Source organism: Nycticebus coucang, chromosome 23, assembly GCF_027406575.1.
Source record: "Nycticebus coucang isolate mNycCou1 chromosome 23, mNycCou1.pri, whole genome shotgun sequence".
In the NCBI taxonomy this organism is placed as follows: domain Eukaryota; kingdom Metazoa; phylum Chordata; class Mammalia; order Primates; family Lorisidae; genus Nycticebus; species Nycticebus coucang.
In genome coordinates this window covers 26,170,986-26,193,596 of record NC_069802.1, presented here as the reverse complement: position 1 = coordinate 26,193,596, position 22,611 = coordinate 26,170,986, and the positions used below count along the sequence as shown (strand labels likewise).

Sequence of the window (22,611 nt, the reverse complement as noted above, 5' to 3'; positions counted from 1 at the left end):
GTCTAGGCTAATCTTTCATGGACCAACTTGGTATTTTTAGCCAATGCCATCTGTTGGAGCATTAACAAACTGATAGTACCCAATAGAAAGAAGCGAATCCTTCTATTTCACTTAAACTTAATTCTTAATTTAATTAATTTTTGATAAACCCGTCTTTATTCATTTATATACTTTGTTTCTTCTTCCTTAGTCACATTTTAAAAAGTAAACTATCACATTTCTGGAATCAACAACATTAGCTGCAAGGTAACTTTGTGTAAGAACACAGAAGGACAAACACTGCCCAATTAAACTATGGCCCAACCCCATAGTCTAGCACCATGTATCAAGCAGTGACACTATAGCCTCTAGCTGCTTAGAAATCTCTTTCATTTATCTAAGGATCCTCCTGGGCATTTTCTCTTGCCTTTAGAAATACTCACTTGTGCTAACTTCCTTAGCTTCAACAGGGCTCCTTTGTTGCTTTGCAGGATAAAAATATCAATTGGTTTCCCTTCCAACATCCCCTCAAATACTATCAAGTTTACCCCCAGCCTCTCCATTTCCCAGCCTTTCTGGATACTCAGTAACTATTCATTTCACCATGGAATCTACTCCAATATTTTTGAAGGCATTTTAATTAGCAAAGAAACTCCATATTTATAGTCCCAACAATTCACATTACTTAGCTGAAGTAATGCCAAGCACAGCTGGATAAAGTCCAAGCACTCGGATACAATGACAACCATTAAAGTGCCACAAATTACAAGAGCTCCAGAGACAGAAGATACAGACCAACTTCAGACATCATATATGTGAGGAAAAAGTCACATAACTGATAACGTATCAGACTTCAAAATTTCTTAAAACTCATTCATAAAGACAACTACTTTTATTTTAATCTTTTTCTTCCTCACACTCCTCAAGTTTCGAATGCCCACAACAACATGGAGCAGAGCTGACCAGTCATTCCTTTTTTTCCAGCAGAAATGTTAAAAATGGGGAAAGAACAAACATCAAATTTCATCAATTCTATATAAAATATATTTGTCAAATTTAACTTTTCTAAAATTGAGATGCATCTTAAAATAGCACCTGACAAAGGCTGTCAACTAGGTAGCAATTGTGGAAAAATGAGAAAAGCACCAGTCTCAGACTCCAGAAAGAAATACAAATGGCTAATTAGACATACACACACACACACGTACAAAGAGCTGCTTAATTTCATATGAAATAAATTTAAATTAAAACCACAGGGAGATTCTATTTTTCGAATAAAAGATAGACAAAGATAAAAAAGTTCTATAATGCCACATAGCCATGGAAAGGGATGCTCATCTGTTCTAACGAGAGTAGATAAAATCTCTATGGAGCACAATCTGGCATAAGCTGATGAAACTCAAGCATACCCAACCAATTTCACTTGTATGGACTTACTTCATTTCACTGATGTGCATGTTTTAAAAAGTGTACAAGATTCTAAGAGGATGGTGACTTTCTAATAGCAACACTGCAAATTTGAGTATCTATCCATAGGATTAGTCAAACTATGGTACAATCATAAATGCATTAGAAAGAATGAATCAATTTGATATTAACTGTTCTAGAACAATCCCCACACTATTATGCACATGAAAGCCCTGGTATAAATGCTGGAGAGGTTTTATCTGTCATGAAAATCCTACTTGTGCTGTGCTATTTCACTTTTGTTACTCTGGTTGCCTTTCAAAGTATACACTTTATCCTGGAATAACTAAATATGTAGTTAAACCAAAACTGTTTCTAAAAAAATCTAAAACCTGACTCATCATGATCCAAAGAAATTCTTTCTATGTGCTTCAAAAGGCACCCATTATAAACGATTGACATGTTTTAGTCTGAGTAATCAGATTTACTTACTGCTTTCCATATTACCTAGGAAAGCTTTATAAATACTTACACAGAGAATTACAGGAACAACAAGAAATGAGGATGAAGGAAAAGAACAAAAACACACAATGGTTAAAAACACATACTTATTACAAAGACAAAGCTGGTTTCCAATTGTTTTCTAACCTTGGACAATTTCTTCAACTTTTGTAATGCTCCATTTGTAAAATGTGAATAGGATTAAAAGTATTTAAAATAAACAGCAATGTACATATATAAAGCACTGAGTATACTAACTGCCTGCCACCTGGTTATGTACGCAATAAATAAAACCCTACACCACACTCTTAACTAACTCCAGAGTAACTTAATGAAACCTTGAGATAACCTTTCAGCCAACAAAATGTAATGCATTTCTGTTCTTACCAGTTGTGTCAAGGCAATTACTTTTGACATGAAATGATTAAAACTCTAAACTCAGAAAAAGGAATTGAAAATATGAACCTTTGGCTAGGCACAGTGGCTCACATCTGTAATCCTAGCACACTGGGAGGCCAAGGCCGGAGGATCACTTTAGATCAGTGGTTTGAGATCAGCTTCAGAAAAGAGTGAAACCCACCTCTACTAAAAATAGAAAAATCAGATGGGTATGGTGGTGTGCACCTGTAGTCCCAGCTGCTCAGGAGGCTGAGAGAGGACTGCTTGAGCCCAAGAGTTTGAGGTTGCTGTGAGCTAGGCTGAGGCCACTGGCACTTTATTTAGCCCAGGTGACAAAGCAAAACTATGTTTGGGGGGGAAAAAGGTTGTAACTATTTAAATTGTATATGAACTTTATGGCCACCCTGTGCACATGCGTGTGCGTGTGCTAAGTTGCACGCTTCAGCAAATTTTGGAACAAGTCACACACAGAAAACTATTAAATGTGTGAGACAGCTCTTTTAAGAGACTAAAAGGGACCTGGAATCCTAGAATTCTAAAACACTTAAGTCTCTTGGAGCCCAGAATAACAATACCTGCTTATTTTACAAGTTTTTGAAGTTTCAATTCCATCTTAAAAATTAAGTGAAACTCTCAACAAAAGGGCCACATGCAACAAAATGGTGTTGGTCTAACTTTAACAAGTTGATAAATGAATCTATAGCATTTATGTTAAAATGCTAAAAGTATACAACCTTCACTACTCGCACCAAATTTTAGATTGACTAGTCAACTTGAATACAACCTGAAAATGCCCCTAATTTAAAGAAAAGCTTACCCACATCAATATACCCGAACAGATTAGTAATTTCTTTAATGTTATAATTAACATTATATAAGTAAAATAGGCCTTGAATAATCTACATAGGCCCCTGGAAGCCTTTATCTGTAGAATACTTTTAGAATGTCAACAAGGTGACACAGAAGAATGACAAAAAGCTTGCCCATCGACCCATGAATTGATTAATAAATTGTGGTATATGTATACCATGGAATACTATGCAGCAGTAAAAAAAAAATGGAGACTTTACCTCCTTTATGTTTACATGGATGGAACTGGAAAATATTCTTCTTAGTAAAGTATCTCAGGAATGGAAAAAAAAAATATCCAATGTACTCAGTACTACTGTGAAACCAAGTTATAATAACTCACACATATGAAAAAGGAAACACAATTTTAGGCTAAGAAGGAAAAGGGAAGTGGCGGGAGAGGGATGGGGAGTAGGTGAGAGGGATAGTAGGGGGACCACAACTATGGAGCACATTGCAAGTACAAGTTGGATCTATCACGTGTAGAGCACAAATGTCCTAATGTTATAATTGGGTAAATGAGGTGAAAGCTATATTTATTAGTATGATGTAAACACTCCAATTTGTACAAATAATCAACACACTGAAATTGGCATAAATGTATTTATGATCTATGTGCAAAAGACTTAATTAAAAAAAAAAATGACAAAAAGCTAAAATAGCTTTCATTCACTAGGAACTATATCAGATGACAGCAGCGTAGTCATTTTATTCACTATAGCTCTCTTCACTACTCAGTATGGCTGGTGAGCCAGAACATCCTACCTACCTGCTGTAGTCTCAACGGTCTTTCCCCACAAATTCATGCTGAAATCCTAACCCCTGAAAAGTGACAATTTTAAGAGGTGGAGCCTCTAGGAGGTAATTAGCTCATGATGGCTCAGCCTTGTAACTATTCACTATTCCTATCCACCACGTAAAAACAAAGCTGAGCCTTCTATAAACCAGGAATCCAATCCTTGCCTAATACCAAATCTGCCAGCACCTTGATCTTAGACTGTTCAGCTTCCAATGCTGTAAGAAATAAATTTGGGGTTTTTATAAGCTCAATCTACAGTATTTTGTTACAGGAGCCAAAAAAGACTAAGACACCATCCCTCATGATGCTAGCACTACAAAATGATCAATTTTAAAGCCAAGAATTTTTAAACATGCTCACAGTAAATGCTATCACAGTAAGTCAATAGCTATAATAAAGTCATCACAAATTATTTTCCTACATCAAAATAATTTATTTCATTATCAATTACTTTTGCATGCCACAGAAAACAAAAACAGTACTGACATCTATTCATTTATATGTAACCCAGAGTAAGATAACCCGGCTACTTTTACAATCATCACTCAGATTCAGCACTAACTTTTAAGGGTGCCTTCTGTGCGTGTAATAAAAATGGCTAGCACTAAGTTTCTCAGTTTATGAAATTATGTAAAGAAAACTTCAGGGAAACTTGACGCATGTAAACACAGCCGTTTAAAAAAAAAAAAAAAGACTTTTTCTGTTCAATATTACGATCTCCTCAAGATTAGGCTATGTCTCATCTCCTACCCGTGCTGTAGGCTTTCACAATTCAAGTTTGGAATACTTCTATAACCTTAACGTCTATGCTCATTTCCACAGCCAACACAAAGTTTAAACCATTTTGGGGGGTACAGACAGGTCACTCAATATTGTACAAATTGTCAATTCAATCTGTTAAATGCTAAATAACCTAGAATACGTTGTCTTAATGATTGAACACATAAAATTTTTCCTGTTTTCTATATTACCATGTAGGACACTGCAGGACTATGAATTTCAGGTAGTTCAAAGTTCTAACACTGTATCATACATTCCTTTCAATGATGTAATCATTGTGAAGCTAGATTTCTGAAAGTCACTGTTATAAAAAGTGAGTAGCATGCAAAAGTGCAGAGTAGAAAATAAGGGTGGCAGTGTCTAATCTGATTGCAACATTTGAGAAACCTGCAGTACTCAAATGGTGCAGACGCACTGGTAAATAGTGCTTATTTAAGAATGAAAAAGGTATTTTTTTCAATGTTCATATATTTTTAAAAGAAACTTTAAATACTTAAGTTGTTAGGACCCAACTATTTAAATAAATAGAATTATTAAGTATTTAGTAATTAGAATCCCTAAGGTGCCATAGGGATATTACTGAAACATAATAACCTAGTTCATCTACCTGGAGTACTGGAAAATGCTGCTTGTCTAACTGCCTAAGTCTCTCCCCTTCCTTCTCAACTCAGATGAAATACAGCCTCCTCTGTGAAACCATCTACTCATTCAAATTACCTTCCTAATTGTTTCATAGCTTACCTCCTTAACCAAGTCAATAAAAAACCATTGATACCAGTAGAGGGTCCCTACATATTTAATGTTCTTTTCATTGGTAAAGGAGCCAACAATGACTCACACAGGCTCAAGTTCAATTTGACATACTCTTAGCAACATTACACAGTATGACAAACACTAATCTTATCTAGCTGGGTGTTGTGGCAAGTGCCTGTAGTCCCAGCTACTCAGGAGGCTGAGGATAGAGGATTACTTGAGCCCAGGAGTTTGAGGTTGCTGTAAACTATGACCCAGGGCACTCTTGCCTGGAGCAACAGATCAAGACTCTGTCTCAAAAAAAAATAAAAAGATAAATACTAATCTTAACTAGTGGCCAGTCATCATTTACAAGAAAAGGCAACATATTTTGAATAAATTGCCATCTACAATGTTTTAATGTTCTAATATAACAAATGTGGCAAAAAGAAAACAAAAATAAAGTATCAATACCCATTTGTAATCTGTTCTTAGAAATCTGAAATGCTGAAGAACAGATGCCAAAACACATAGCTTTGTTACAGCAAACAATTGAGCTATGTACATATGTGAAGTCGGCAATGGAAAATAATCTGAGTGCCAGGAGTACTCCAAGGTTTAATCTCCAAACCCTATGAAGTACCAGCTCTATCTTCTGAAAAAATCACTAAGCACAAGAAGTCTATAATAGACAGCCAAAGGTCACAGTTACTAAGCGGCAGAGCTAGGACACAACTCAGGCACTGTGACCCTAAGAGGCTGTGCACTAGACTATTTCCTCTTGGTTCTCTTCTCAAGCCATTTATTTTTGAGACTGTCCTGTTGAAAACCCACTCTGAAATCTCTAAATAATCCCTACACAATTAGTACTTTATTCTCATTACCAGAGACCCCAAGAACCTGTCCAATAATCCTCTAGCTGTCAACCTTAGGGGTTCAGTACCATCCAGCTCCTTAGCGTAGCAGTGTATGTAATTAGGCTGTTATATTTTGAAATACTTTGGGATTCTCTTTCATCTTATCTATATTGTCTTTTTGAGATTAAAACACCCTTTAACATCTTAAAACAGATCTGGCATGGAAATGCTGACTTGCAGAAATCAATAGGCTACTTAAAGAATATATAGACAACTGCTTTCTCAAGTATTCAAGTATGAGTTTTCCTTTCAGAAAAAAGTTTTAAAAAAATTGCTGTTCCATTTGCCTGGAAAGCTCTCACCCTATACACTCCAACCTCTGCTCTGGCTAACCATTACTTTTATTTCAAGCCTCTTTACTAATCTAACTAAAATTCTCTAACTAAAATTCTCTTTCATATAAACCCCAACATTCTGTTTCAGAAGCTTAATCACAATTTGAAATTTTTCATCTGTATTTTTATTTGCTTTATAGAGACTGAGACCAGATTCACTGCCTGACACATAGAAGGTACTTAATTATTAGGTGACTAATATATGAAAATAGCTACCGGAGAGTACTGATAGTCACTCTTCTTACCCAATAAACTATGTAACTGATCTTCAGTAAGTTAAGGCTTTTGCTGTTTTTAATATATGGATTCTCCATGAGTTGACAAACTACTATTCAAAATATATCTAGGGTTTCAGCATTTAACAAAGTATTCCTATTAGTTAAGACTACCAGCAGCCTTCTCCCTATCAAATTGGAGACAGTTACATTTGAAAATTTTATTTCCTTTTGGGGTAACTTATGGGAGTAATACACTCTTTTGCTAATATACATAAAGACAACACCAGATTATCTCTTAGCTCTTCAGTAGATGCTAAAAGGAGTATCAAAGGCTTTACAATTTTAAATGAAAGTTTCATTACTATCTCTGGGAATTGCTACAAAAGAAAACATGACAGTATCAAAAATACTCTCACTGTTGAGCTATCAAATCCATTTATGTCTTACTCCCAATTCCCTATCAACTGAACCATAATCTTTCATAAGTATACAACTTCTGAAAGCCTATCCACTCTCTACTTCCTACTATACACATACACAGCCCCAACACTTACGTGCAATTGTCATCTCAATTTCCCAATTCTGTTCTCTCTATTCAACTAGGGTTGCTTACCCAAGAAATTTCAATGGAAAATGTATCAAATATTAGAATGATATTCCTAGTAAAGATGAGTAAAATCTGCCCTTTATTACGCTCAAGTCCTTGACATTATGTGCATTTTAAAGTAGTATAAAATAATAAGCTATGATTTTTGTTGATGTAATTATTCTGTAATTATAAATGATCAACGTGAAATCACTTAACAAACAATGAAAATTTGGGTTAAGCCAAAACACACCTCATGAAGTCTTAAAGACAAGTTGATTTAAGTACTTTAACTGATACTGAATTATTAAGTTCTAATAAAATGAGATAAAAAAATCAAAGTAAGAAACTGACATAGAACCAGCACTCAGTGGTTATTTTGATTAAAGAATTTTTCTTTCTTTTTTTTTTTAATTTTTATTTTTTTTAAAGAATTTTTCTTATAGTTGTAGTACAGTTACATTTTAGGAAACTTTGTCTGATACACACCGAAACATTTATATAAAAAATGATATTAATAATATGCTTCAAAATAAGTTGGGACGGGGAAAGGGTTGGGATATGGATAAAACAAGACTGACATGGTTGAAAGTGGGTGATAAATACATGTGGAGTTTATTATACTATTCAACCTCTGCATATACTTAAAAATTCCTACAAAATACATGATTTAAAAAAAAACATTATTTAAGGGTGGCACCTGCGGCTCAAAGGGGTAGGGTGCTGTCCCCATATGCCGGAGGTGGTAGGTTCAAACCCAGCCCCAGCCAAAAAAAAAATTATTTAAGACTCTTGTTTCATTAACACTGTTATTTATATGCCATCAAAGACTCCCATCACTGACCATGTAACATTCTGTCCCAAATGTCTTTTAAAAACACCCTCTAGGAAAAGAGTGCACTGTGACAAAGAAATCATTTTATTTTTTAAAGAAACAGGCTCTCACTATGCTGTGCAGGCTACAATGCAGTGGCTATTCATAGGCACAAACAACACACTGAAGCCTCAAACTCTACAGCCTGACAATTCTCTCACCTCAGCCTTCTAAAGCAGTTGGCAATACAGACACGTACCACTGCCCCAACTCAAAGAAATCCTTTCTAAAACCGACTTAAAATGTCACAAACACAGATAAGCAGAAGCAACAAGAGGAAAGTAAGATTTTCAAAAGAATGCCCATTAGGCAGCAAATATTGCTACTTATACAGACTGAAAGTGTAAGATGAGGATTAAAAAATTAGGAAAGTTAAAACATTTGAAAAAAGCTCAATATGGTATTCATGTGGACCACAACTGTAAAGAGGGATAAGGATCTTTAGGAGGCTCCAAGAGTATATTACACAACAAAAAATTCCCACTTTTAGCTTATAACACATGCACGGTAATAGCTGCATAATTAACATCAAAAGTCCCCTCTCCCCCAAATCATATTCCATCCTACACACCATTCTTTTAAAAGCAGCTTTTACTAAGATATATCACTTTACTTTTCCATCATATTTAAATAATATATCAAAGCGCATGTACTAAAGACACATTTTAAAGTATTAGTAACGTTTCACTTACTACACAAACCAATTAGCTAAAATTTGAACTCTGAACTTCATTTTTAGTGAATAGCTATGTTATCTTACTATCAAAAAAATTTATATTAAAAAGTCATCCAGCAAGTCTAAGAAGGTCTACTTTAGACAATTCTATTCTAAATTTGGATGACTTTGGTCATGCACTAGCAAAGTTCCCTATCTAGTGGCATAAAACTACAAGCAGAGAAGAAAAGCATTCATTTTTAAAGATGTAATACTTACTTAAGGATGGTTTTTGCACTACTGCAATCCTCAAATCGAATGGAGTAACCAACTTCCTGGCCCAGCATCACATCCATTTCATCAGCAACTCTCTGAGCCACACTCATTGCAGCCACTCTCCTGGGTTGGGTACAGGCAACTCCTCTTTTGGGTCCTGGTAACGATCGCATATACTCCACACACCACTGTGGGATCTATCAAATAATTTCACATTTAAATTAATTCTGCTCTGCCTGAACATCAAGTACATTTAACATAAAGCACTTTATCTCATTCCAATAATTAAAAACAAAATTCAATTAGGCATATGACTAAGAGAATTATTTATAACTCAAATTTATAATAATACGAAGCTCTTTTAAGCCAAGGAAGGGTCACGTATAATATTGATATGACACAATTACATTCCAGAATGGAGTAGGTCCAATATGGCTTTGCTGTGAACTGTCCCTTCAATAGATATTTCTCTGTACAATAAAAAAAAAAATCCAACTTACAACAAATTCTACTTAACAAGTATGACAGCAATGTTAGCTTCCAAAAATATTCCAAGAAAGTATAACTTTTAAATTCCTATACAATTCAAGTTAAAAATGCGGGTAAAAGTAGGAATCATCCCTCCTTGTAGCTATAAAGCTGTACCTTTTTTTTTTTTTGAGACAGTCTCACTTTATTGCCCTCTGTAGAGTACTACAGCATCACAGCTCACAGCAACCTCAAACTCCTGGGCTCAAGCCATTCTCTTGACTCAGCCTCTCAGAGTAGCTGGAACCATGACAACACCTAGCTATTTTTAGAGATGGGATGTCAACTGGCCTTGAGTTCCTGACCACCAGTGATCCATCCAGCCTCCCAAAGTGCTGGGATTACAAGCGTGAGCCACTGTGCCTAGCCTAAAAGCTATACTTTTAATTCCATTCAAAATTTGGTTTACAAGTCACCAGAAACTATTTCCTAGCACTAACTATTCCTTCAGAAAAGTCTGCACAATGGCAACACCTCAGGTACCACCTTAAAAGTCAATTTTAGGACTTTCCAGTCTCAAAAATCAACAGGACCCAGAGCAGGAACACTTTCCCAAATAAGAAGGGCATGAAGGTAGAAGGGAGAATTTCTAGGCACAAGCTGGTTGCCTTCCTTCCTTGTTTCATCATCAACAGAAGCTAATAGATCCTCTGCTTACTTCCTAGTCACTTAAATAGAAAAGAACTATGGGGAAAATGTTAAGTGCTTACCACATAAAACAGAAATCCACTGCTAGGAGGTGACTGGTCTCCATCAAAGCTTCCAAAAGACTCAGACTCTAACACCACAGAAACACGGGGTTTTTTGGTACAGTGATACTTGATATCAAGAATATTGGTTGTTGCACTACTGTATTACATTTTAGTCAGGTTGCTCACACGAATAAGAAACAACTCTGAAGGGGGGATGATTATGCTGCTTCTCGCCTGTGGCTCAGTCGGTAAGGCGCCGGCCCCATATACCGAGGGTGACGGGTTCAAACCCAGCCCCGGCCAAACTGCAACCAAAAAAATAGCTGGGCATTGTGGCGGGCGCCTGTAGTCCCAGCTACTCGGGAGGCTGAGGCAAGAGAATCGCTTAAGCCCAGGAGTTGGAGGTTGCTGTGAGCTATGTGAGGCCATGGCACTCTACCGAGGGCCATAAAGTGAGACTCTGTCTCTACAAAAAAAAAAAAGAATATGTATCTTTAGGCTCGGTGCCTGTGGCTCAAGCGGCTAAGGCGCCAGCCACATACGCCCAAGCTGGCGGGTTCGAATCCAGCCCGGGCCTGCCAAACAACAGCTGCAACCAAAAAATAGCCAGGCGTTGTGATGGGTGCCTATAGTCCCAGCTACTTGGGAGGCAAAGACAGGAGACTCGACAGGAGACAGGAGTTGGAGGTTGCTGTGAGCTGTGACGCCACAGCACTCTACCTAGGGCGATGGCTTGAGGCTCTGTCTTCAAAAAAAAAATGTATCTTTAAAACAGCGGTTCTCAACCTGTGGGTCGTGACCCAGAGGAACTGTATTAAAGGGCAGCAGCATTAGGAAGGTTGAGAACCGCTGCTTAACGGGTTTTAAATGAACAAAAATACTAAACAAAAATAGCAGTGTCTCTCTAGTTGCATAAACCCATAGACCCATGTTTAAGTGGTTTTATGAAGGTTTTATATATGTAGAGACAGATATGTAAGTAGGTAAATAGATACCTTATTTCAGGAACCCTCTTACCAAAGCGAAACGTACCATAAAAGACCTATCAAAATAAAATTAAAAAACATTCACCAGCAAAAAAAAAAAAAAGAAAGAAAAAGAATGATATTTAATATTAATTGAGAACTCTCATGGCATGTTCACAGATTTTTGAATTCACTGCAGTGAAAAGGATAGCTCATTCTCACTTCAAAAACAAAACATCATGGTTAATTTAGCAATTCTGAAACTTCTGATCTCAGGACCTCCTTACATTCAAAATAACAAGGATGCCAAATCTAAGAGATTCATTGTGTTAGGAAATTAAAATTGAAAAATTGCTAAACTATACTAATTCCTAACAATAAAAATCCAATCTATGTTAACACAAAGAACACTTCCTATGAAAACTAACTACATTTTCTAAAATGGAGATGACTGCAACATGGTCTTGCAGTGGAGAAGAGAAAGGACTCAACTCCCCCAACATAACTGTATTTTTCAAACCTTAGGCCAAGCGTGGTAGCTCGTCCTAGCACGAGGCCAAGATAGGAGGACTGCTTTAGTCAAGGAGTTTGAGATCAGTCTGAGCAAAAACAGTCTCTACAAAAACACAAACATTAGCTGCAACAGTGTGCCCCTGTAGTCTACGCTGCTTGGGAGACTGAGGTAGGAGGATTGCTTGAGTTCAGGTCTTTGAGGTTGCAGTGAGCTATGACGACAACACTGTACTCTAGCTCAGGCCAAAGAGTGAGACTATCTCAAAAATCAAACCAACTTAGATGAGTGTACTGTCTTACATTTTTACAGATCTCTAATATCTATCTTAATATAAGATAGGTGGATTCTCCTACCTGCTTCTACCAATTCAACGTACTGGTAGTATTTTGTTTTGTTTAAAGTATTCAAAAACAAGTTTAGGGCCTTTAAAAAGGTTTCAGAGATTTAATTTTAAAAATTCCCAGGCAAGATCTGGACAACCACTCAGTTAATGCATCTATCCACATTTCAAAGGAAAATAGCAACAGGAAGGGAAGCAGGTCCTGAAATACATAAACTACTCGCTTGTTTAAGCCAGGAATCAGTTCTTCTAAAACTATTTAGCTTCTTCCCTTCCTCCACTTGAAGCCATCTTTTAAAAAACTGATCCTTGGCTCTCTGTTCTTGTTTCATACATTACCCTGAGTGGTCTTAAGTTTTCTCATAATTTCTAATACTACCAATGTCACCAATACACCAATGTCAACTCTAACTCCTGCTCTCATCCCCAACCTAAATTGTCATTTCCACCCAAATAATGACTATTTTATTAGAATTTCGAATTCAACATGGTCAAAAGCAAAACCATTTCTCACCTGCCTCCAAATACTTATAATTCTTTCCATCTGCCCTACTGCGGAACAGTGAACATCCCGACTCCAATCCAGCCTTTACTTTCCATTCCTACTGCCCTTCAAACAGTCCAAACTTTTATTATGACCTCTTAAATTGTCTGTCATCAAAATGCTCACTAGGTAAGACATTATTTTCGTAAACATCCTTTGCCACTCCCCTCCAACTTAAAAAATCTGATGGCTTCCCAATCTATAGCAAGATGTACTGGCACTCAATGTACAGTTCCAGTGTCACCTGCCCCATCTTCCCCTACATACACCCTCTACACTCTACCCAAAGCTGAACTAGTAGCTTCAGTTTCTTATATGTTTATGTGGTATGTAAATATTAAACAGCAATATGAAAGGCCTTTACTGGGGTCTGTCAAAAGTTAGAGTCATTACTGTAGAAGAACTTCACTTTCTCATAAGCACAAAGAAATAACAAAAAAAAAAAAAAATGGCTGACTACACTTAAAGTTTAATAAGTGTGCCAAAAGCCTTTGGATAAAGTTAACTTTTAAAACTGGTTTCCCTTTGACACCACCCCATCCCCCGCCAAATGCCCTGCAATTCTAAATATCTAAGTAACCTCCCCAAATCCAAATAATCACAAATTGCTTGTTTCAAGTTGACTTGACCTTTTTCTACACTGTTTATAAACTCATCTGAGATGAGGCTGACCATACCAGAGCACAGAATAGCATTATGAAATAAACGTAACTTTAGCTATAAGATAAAGGGACAAAGTTTTACATGTTGAGCCCGCTTAAACCCATAACTATGGCCACCCTGCTCTCATAAATATAAGCCTCATTCAGCTGATCTGTAAAATGTGGGTGGAAAACCTTCCCTGCTGTAGAATAACTTAAATGAAACGATACATGTAACATACACAGTGCCGGTCTTTACCCAAGTGCCAATTAAACAGCTGCTACTTATACTATGCAAACTAGTAAAACATTTCAAATAACTATTAAAAATACTATGATAGCGATAAGTACAGCCTTTCATGTACTTTCTAAAACTTCTTTAACAATTTCATTTCCTAATTATCAACACTAAGTTTTCTCTCATTAAAAAAGAAAAATTATACTAAGCCTTGATCTTTAATAAAAGACTATTTTGGTTGCTATAGTAGCCTTCAAAATGTTTCCATAAAATACTCAAAAATGATCTACAGCACACATAATTTACAAAAAAGATAAACTGTATATGCAGTACGCTCAACTATAAACATGTACCATATGTTCATAAATATAAAAATATAGGCCAGTAAGCAGCATAGTATATATATTTTTTTTTTTTGTAGAGACAGAGTCTCACTTTATGGCCCTTGGTAGAGTGCCGTGGCCTCACACAGCTCACAGCAACCTCCAATTCCTGGGCTTAAGCGATTCTCTTGCCTCAGCCTCCCAAGTAGCTGGGACTACAGGCGCCCGCCACAACGCCCGGCTATTTTTTGGTTGCAGTTTGGCCGGGGCCGGGTTTGAACCCGCCACCCTGGGTATATGGGGCCGGCGCCTTACCGACTGAGCCACAGGCGCCACCCAGCAGCATAGTATATTAACAATCATCTCTACATAGTAAGACAGCTCATTTTTAAGTTCATTTCAAAACTGTACTGAATTTCCCACAATGGCTAGGGACTGCTACTTTTAAAACCAAAAAAATTTCTAACCAATGATTCAGACTCAAGAATATGAAAAGATGGTTAACCTGTTGCTCATAGCAAGAAAATGCAAATTAAAAAGCACATCAAAATATCATATTTCACCTGTCAGATTTATAAAATTCAAGTTCAGTGGTATATTCTAAGAGTTTCCCACATGTGCTCTCATATACGCTCATGGAAGGGTAAACTGATACACTATTTAGCTGTATATACCACAATTACAACTTATCTTCAGACCCAGCAATTCCCTCCTTCTACATACATGCCCATGCAAAAGAACCATTAGGGACAGGCTATAAACGTTATAGCCTATAAACGTTAAGTAACAACCCATCCATGCTTGAAAAATATCCTAGATATATTACTGAGACATCAGTGACAGTGTTAAGTTCCACAGTGGGGTAGGGGGCGGGGGATGACTAGATGAATGAAAGTCATGGGTACAGACTGTATGCTTTCCAACACATGATGTTTTTAAAAAAATACATAATATTCAAATGCTTCAAAGAGTTATAATATAAAACAAACAACAAAAACAAAACAACCCAACGGTTCAGATTTCTCCACCCGAGCACTGGAAAACAAATTTTGTGGGTCCCTCATCTGTACTGTCCCAGAGCAAAATGGGTAGGAAAGCATCACTTTGCAATATCTAAGGTAATGTAATTGGAAAAAAATGGTACTGCTATTTTATTTTCATCCACAGACCAAGGGAAGACAGGGACTTCCTACTGGATTTCCACTCTGAAAGTCACTAGAAATTGCTAAACATCAATGCAACTGTTCTTCAAAATGTTCTACAAGACAGACAATGGGAACAACAAGCAGCATCAAACAAGCAACAGTTAGTAAATATTAATAAAATATGTACCATGATATACAATAACTCACCTGTGTTGTTTTACCAGACCCAGTCTCACCAACCAGTACGAAGGATTGATGTCTAACCAGAATATCTGTAAATCTATCCTTATATTCCCAAACAGGGAGCTGAAGCCGTTTCTTCAGAATATCATAGTATCGAGGAGTATGGGGTAAGTTGGTAAATGGATTAATGCACTGTGGAAGGGACGTGTGCCCTGCATGCCCTGTGTGTGCTGAATGAGCAGAATGTGTTGAATGTGCCGAATGGGTTGAGTGAGCTGAATGGGAAGCTTTTAAAGGTGGTAATCCAGCACTGATAAGCATAGCATTAGTAGAAGCTCGCAGTTCCTTCTCCTTTTCTTTTTCCCTTTCCCGCTCTCTATCTCCTCTATCACGTTCTCGGTCTCGATCTTTAGACCGATCTTCACGATCCCGGTCACGATCTCGATCCTTCCTAAAAATAAAAATATAGAATTCAGATCTCAAATTTTATACAAAATTCCTATGGTAGCATTATATTTTTTAAAAAGAGTATAAATGTCCAACGACCAAATGAATAAACAGATAAAACTCAATTGTTTATGTAACTGTCAAAAATAATAAAAAAAGAACTTCTATCAAGGAGCCCACTGTGCTCCACCATAAACATCTTTCCCTTCCTTGACGATGCTCTCTTTCCCACAACCTTTAACATAAGATGAGACAATACAAGAACTCAGCATCTTGCAAGTAAAACTCCTACGTAAACAAGAGAAGTTACAGACACTAGAGATTAAGGAGAAAGTGGAAAGGGGGCTAATCAGGAAACAGACAGCATCACAATCCTTCATGTTATGTGAAGAGCTATCTTTTGCACTGAAATATTCAAGAAATGGTTAAGAACACTGCTAATGGACAAAAAACTTACAACACCTCACAGTGTTACAGTAATGAGGAGCAGTTTTGCTTGACCCTTTTAATTCATTTCAAATATTCTTTCCTTGCCACAAGAAAATGTTCCATGCTGTAAGTGAAGAGAGCATAGAACAATGTTATGTATACCTCAAAAGTGTAATCATATCGATTATAGCTAAGTTTATTTTCTTAGCAATAATCTCCAGCACTTTCCCTATTTGGTTCAATAAGCATATACTGATATGCTTTTAATTTATAAAGAAAATATTTAAAAATTTTTATTCCTTTTTCATTGTTTACTAATAGCAATAATAAAACATTGGAAATATTCTATAAACCTACATACCTTGGTCAACCATAAAATGAAGTCTAGACAAAGCAAGCTTCACTGAATATATTTTGCTGTGTATAATGTGTACCTTTTGGCCCAAATTTCTAAGGGAAAAATAACAATGCACATCATACGTGGGTAGTGTGCCTAAGGATCCCAGCAGGCCTCCTGGGGGTTCCAGTCCAGGAAAATCCAGGATCTCATGGGAGAGGGCTGCAGGGGCCTCCGTGTCACAATCAGGGGAGGGGGTGGTGTTGGGGCTGATGAGGTGAGCCACAGCCATACAGAAGCCCCAAGGCCCCACAGACAGGACCCCTATGCAAGCCCCAGTCACCCACCTGGCTGCCTGTAGGGCAAGCAGCCTCAGAAGCTGCCACTTAAAGACCTTGCACATGGCCATCTTGGCAGGGAGGGAAGGGCTCGAAGAAGATTAGAGCATACAGCTGTGGGAAGGTGGTGCGATGTGCATTTACCAGAGGAGTGTTAGCCCTCCCCAGATGTGTCTCTCCTGGCCAAGAACTAGACACTTTCTTGAGGGGCATTTTCCTGAAAGTTTAGGCTAAAAGTGTGGGTGTGCGTTATATACAGGAACATATTATACACAGCAAAACATACTATTAAGTCATTTAAAATGTTAAAATTATCCAGGTAGCCACCATATTAAACTCAGGTCAATTTTAAATACTCAATTTGGGTTATCTACTTCTAGTTACTAGAGATGGGTACCCATACAATGGTAATTTTAAAATAATCTATACTAGGAATCCCCATAAGCAGAATGATTGCAGGTTGCTCATGGCTATGTGTTCAGTTGAAGGTTGCCTATGAGGTGGCCTGATGGTGGGCATAAAGTAAAATAATCTATGTTTATTCATTCTACTAATCCAGTTTACTTCAGATCAAGTCCTATAGCATACAAACTTGCCACAAGGTGTACAGACCCAGTCAATAATGAAGTTATCTTCATTATTCCTTATCTATAACATACAAAAATAGTATGGTCATTTAAAATGTTAAAATTATGTAGGTAGGCACCATATTAAATGTATGTCAAATTTCCTATATTCCAAGTACAGTCACGTACCTGTAACATTTTGGTTAACTAACTGCATGGATGGTGGTGGGCCCGTAATACTTTATATTTTTACTTTACCTTTTCTTTGTTTAGATACACATATTTGCCACTATGTTACAAGTTCCTTTGGTGTATTTATTCTGTACAGTAACATGCTGTACAGGTTTGTAGCCTAGGAGCAAACAGGCTATACTATCCCAGTTTGTGTAAGTACACTCCATATTTGAAATGATGATGAATTTGCCTAAGGACACATTTCTCAGAACTTGTCCCCAACATTAAGCAAAGCATGAATATATCAGTAACACAGCAGGAACAAGCATTCATTCTTTAGGATGTTCCCCCAGCTACACCAATGGTAAGCTAACCAATTATAACTGATTTTGTTCCTCTTAAAACATACCTATATATTTCTATTTTATCTATAAAATGTGGTTTTTAAATGATTTGTGGATTATAAAAAGGGATTAAATAAATTAACATGTAGTATGCCTAAACATTGCCTGGCACACTGAAAATGCCCAATAAATGAGTTATCACTGAAGATTTTAAGTTGCAAGACTATGTTAAAACCCTACACAAAGAACAACTGGCACTGAAGTACTGCTAATGAAGATGTAAACTGGCCATCAAAATAGGGATATTTTAAATAAGCAACTGCTTTTTATTCAGCAATCTTATTTCCAGGAACTTCTGAAGATATGTTTTCACAAATATTTATCTATCAGGATGTCCATCATATTTTTCATTTACAAAATAACTGGGAAACTACATAAACAACACATAGGAGATGGGTTAATAATTTATGATGCACCTTTACAAATGGAATACTATGGAGTCAAGGAAAAGGACAAGTATACCTATATTCAATGGCATTTCTAAGTGAAAAAAAGCACCAAATGGCACACACTGACAAATTCCACTTATACTTAATATTACAGCTCATATTTGTGAGTAAATATGCAGTGATCTTAATAAAATGTTTACCAAAAAATGTTCTTCCAAGATGGAGACAGTTTCAGGAAATTTATTGCCTTTTTCTTTATATTTTTGTGTACAGACATTTCTTGTGTTCCCTGGGGAAAGTTATTTAACCTCACCTACTACATAGGATCAGAGTGAAAATGTGTTTATTACATATAAAGCACCTAGAATGGTGTCAAGTGTATAGCATGTACTCTACATGTTATCACAGCATTAATATATTAGTTTCCTTTTTCTGTAATTAAAAGGAAAATGCTTAGTCAACAATATCAAAAACCAACATAAAATGAAAAATGTCCCTGATTTCAAAAAGTTTTTCCATACTTCAACAGTAAGTTGTTTAGTAGGGATTATGTAATTAAAATTTTGTGGGTTGATGAAGAAAACAATGAAGTCAGAATACGTAACAGAAATCTACTGCTTTACCTGACTTAAAAGTTAAAATCTGCTAATAGTAAATAAAGCCTTATATAGTTTGGAGCATTAATCTAAGTGAAATAGCCCATTGAATTACTCTGCCTTCTCATTATTGGAGAAATGGACAGTCCTGTTTAGTAGTGGCATTCGAGACAGGCCCATATCTCAGATAAAACCACCTACCAGGGCTTTAATAAAAACCCCTGAGTGCTAATAAACATTGCAAACCAACTGCTAAATAAAACCATTTCCATTAGAAATGGCACTCAAATGATATGGCAATCAGTATTAAAACCTCCCTAGAATTTCTCAAAACTCAGGCATTATTCCAAAGATGATCTCTCCTTTATCTACATGCAAATGTCAATATACAAAGGTTACTACCATAGACGCAAAAAGTACACATTCTTACTAGGCGATCTGTTTTAGGAAGGGAAAGGAAACCACCACATATACATTTCATGGGACCACTATCAAGGAAAGCATTTTAAATGGTGCACACATGCACATATATACGAATGAGTGAACTCATTCCCTCCCCATATACTTTGTTCCAACCTGTGTGACATCAAGTGCATCTTAGCCAGATGACAACCCATTTATTTTTGCAGCAGAGGAATCAAGGACCAAGTGTTCTCACTTTACCAACCCATTATAAACGTCATTAAAATACACTGTAATGACTGTTAACTACATTATTAGGCTGAGCGCTGAACAGTGAAAATGCAAAAAGCAGAGTTCTAGATCCTGCTGTAAACTGTAAATTTGTACAAGTCACCTAATCTGTGGTCTCCATTTCTCATTCCTGAGAAGGGCTGATTATACTCTTAAATTGCATCCAGCGCTAAAGGTTTGTGACACATAACTCAAATGCACTAGTATTTGTGGGTTATGGAGGATGGGAAGGGCAGCCTACAGAGAACACTGCAATGCCATTGTACTATTACGGTGTCTAAAGTTTTAACCTAAAGAAATCTACAAAATTAAAATGTGACCTACTTCTGTTTTGTATTCAATAATTCAATATATGCGAAGGCATCTAAGAGTACATCCTACCCTGGCTTACACTCCACACTGAAACTCAACAGATGCCTGGAAATCAATCCCACTGACGAATTTTTGGTGAGCAAAAATTCATAGAAGTTACATACACACAACAAAATGAAAGTAAGCAAAGTATTTGGATATTCAGACCTGTGTGTTTTTTGCCTGAATTATTCAAATAAATCTCTGTACTGCAGAAGTAACAACATGCACTGGACAAGAAATGATTTTTATGAGATCGCTGGTAAATGCCTCTGTATCTTTAAGCAAAGACTAAGTCAAAGGAATCCGGAACATCATGTGTCAATGTATTTCAACTCTCAGTGGGGCGATCTATTTCCAAAAATATTAAGACACTTTTGAGAAAGATCTGAGAGGATAGAAAATAACTTACTGGGGAAAAAAAAGGATGCGTTCTAATCTCTACCCCAGGGATGCTCAGTAACCACTACTTTAACCAAGGCAGGAAATAAAGGAGATGGCGGGAGCGTAGGTAGAGGGCGGAAGTTTGACTAGTATCTACTTTGAAGTGTTTGAATGGACCGAGGCACGCTCTCTCCCGCCAAAGTATAAACTCAGCCGCTCCAAACCGCCAGCCTTCCAGCCTTGGGTGTAATACTCCACACGTTTTCCTTCCTCTCGGCAAGGCTCTCCACTCTCCCTTCCCCCGAGAACTACCCTTTTGCTCGCTTCACTCAACTCCCGCCACCCCCACTCCGGCCTACACAAGAATCCACACGCTTCTCACTTTCCACCCTCCGCCTTCCCCCTTCCGGAGCGCCCAGCCGCGCCCCCCACACTCACACCCACTGCCCCCTGCCCGGCCCCCTCAGCCTGAGAAGCATCTGGTGCCCCTGGAAGCCAATCCTCCCGCCGCGCCCTCCCCCACTCTCGCCCCAGGCTCCAGGCCTTACTCGGAAACAGGACCACGAGGCCCGCGGTTCACTCCCGCCCGACCCCATCGAAAGTGACCCTCGCTTGGCTTGGCCTAGAAAAGGCGGCGCCCTCGTGTCCGCGACAGGCCTCTTCTCTCTCCCCACTGGGCCGGACGGCGACCCCGGCACACACAAACCCCCGCACCCTGCCGGGCCGGACAGACGCCGCTCTTTCCCGACCGGACGCGGAGGAACCCAGCCCAAGAGAAAACAAAGGCTCGGGCTCCGGCCCGCTCGGCCAGACCAGGCCTCGCCCGCTCCCCGCCGGGACCCCAACAAAGCCCGAGCCGCTGCCGCGCGCCGCCGGCCTCGCTTACCCATCGGTCCCCGCACGCTTCTTGCCGGAGGGGTAATCCTCCCCCAGGTCTAGCCGGTGGCGCTTGGACATCTTCGCACTCTTGGAGCGGGCGGTTGTGAAGGAAGAAAAACAAGAAGCTGGCTACCGTATGGGCACAGTAGAGGACAGCTACTTAACTCTGGAGGACCCCCACCCCGCCCGCTACAACAGCCCACACCGTGCGGCCCGAACCAGGAGCTAAAATGGCGGCGGCGGCGAGGGCTGGGCCTGCGCGCGCGCTTCCGCAGCGTGCGTGCGTACGTACGTGCGTATGTGGTGCGCGCGCACGCTGCCCAGAGGCGGGAACTCCAATCCCGCCCGTCGCGTCATTGGTCCGATCTCTGGCCCGCCCTCTTTCCAGCCTCCTCTTCTTCCTGGAGATTTCCGCCCCTTTGAGCCGCTGCCTGGGAGTCTGAGCATTGTGGCCTAAACGCTCTATTTCAGTCTGTCCTTACCCTCCCTCATGTTTTAGGAAATGGGGAAAATCTAGTCGTACTTAGGAAATCCTATCCGTCTGTAGTACCCTAGCTTTTATGAGTCCAGATCTAGAACTTAGAACCTCTGCGCCCGACGCACAATTGCATTGAGAAAACTAAAGTGAGGAAATGTTAGGACTTGGCATAATCTATTTTGCCCTTTTTTCCCTTAGCGCGGACAATATGCGCTCAAGCCATAAATGTTTTTACTGGAATACAGAAAATTGCCAGCGAATGCACAGCTTGTTTTGCCTTGTCTTTCGCGTGCCTACTACACAGCCTTTCAGTGTTAACCCTAGCTGTTTTCATTCTACGGTAACCCGCAAGGTAGATGTGGATATGTTATAGATGGGGAAGCTAAGGCTGAGAAAAAGTGAAGAAATCACACAGCCATAAGGGCTGTACCTTATACTTTGTAAAGCGACAGCAAATTGATGGTGCAGGATGACCCTTATGACTTTTATGGATCTCTTCTGTTAGAACCTATCTACTTTCTCAGTTGCATTCATTCCAGAAGAAATGCACCAGAAAAGATTTGTGGACCAACTCGAGCAGGGTGAACTCTGACCTTCATGCAGCTGGTCTTTTTGGCTACCCTGGAAGACCATACTCTGGTTCATATCAAATTGTAAGAACTGCAATGGTTTTAATTAAATACAATTTAAAGAGTGAAGCTGATAAGCCAGCAGGGTGGCTCACTC

The 22,611-nt window shown here is 38.4% G+C and overlaps 1 protein-coding gene across 1 annotated transcript in view; it reads right to left on the bottom strand.

Annotated features, from left to right (window-relative positions):
• Positions 1-21,670, bottom strand: part of DHX15 (DEAH-box helicase 15) — a 51,356-nt gene extending 29,686 nt beyond the window's left edge. Inside the window, exons 1-3 of the mRNA XM_053577512.1 lie at positions 21,415-21,670; positions 15,445-15,871; positions 9,311-9,504 (exon numbers count right to left, since the gene is read on the bottom strand). Of these exons, the coding sequence (XP_053433487.1) occupies positions 9,311-9,504; positions 15,445-15,871; positions 21,415-21,485 (692 nt within the window). The 5' untranslated portion in view covers positions 21,486-21,670. The remainder of the gene's footprint in view (positions 1-9,310; positions 9,505-15,444; positions 15,872-21,414) is intronic.
• Positions 21,671-22,611: the final 941 nt, after the last annotated feature.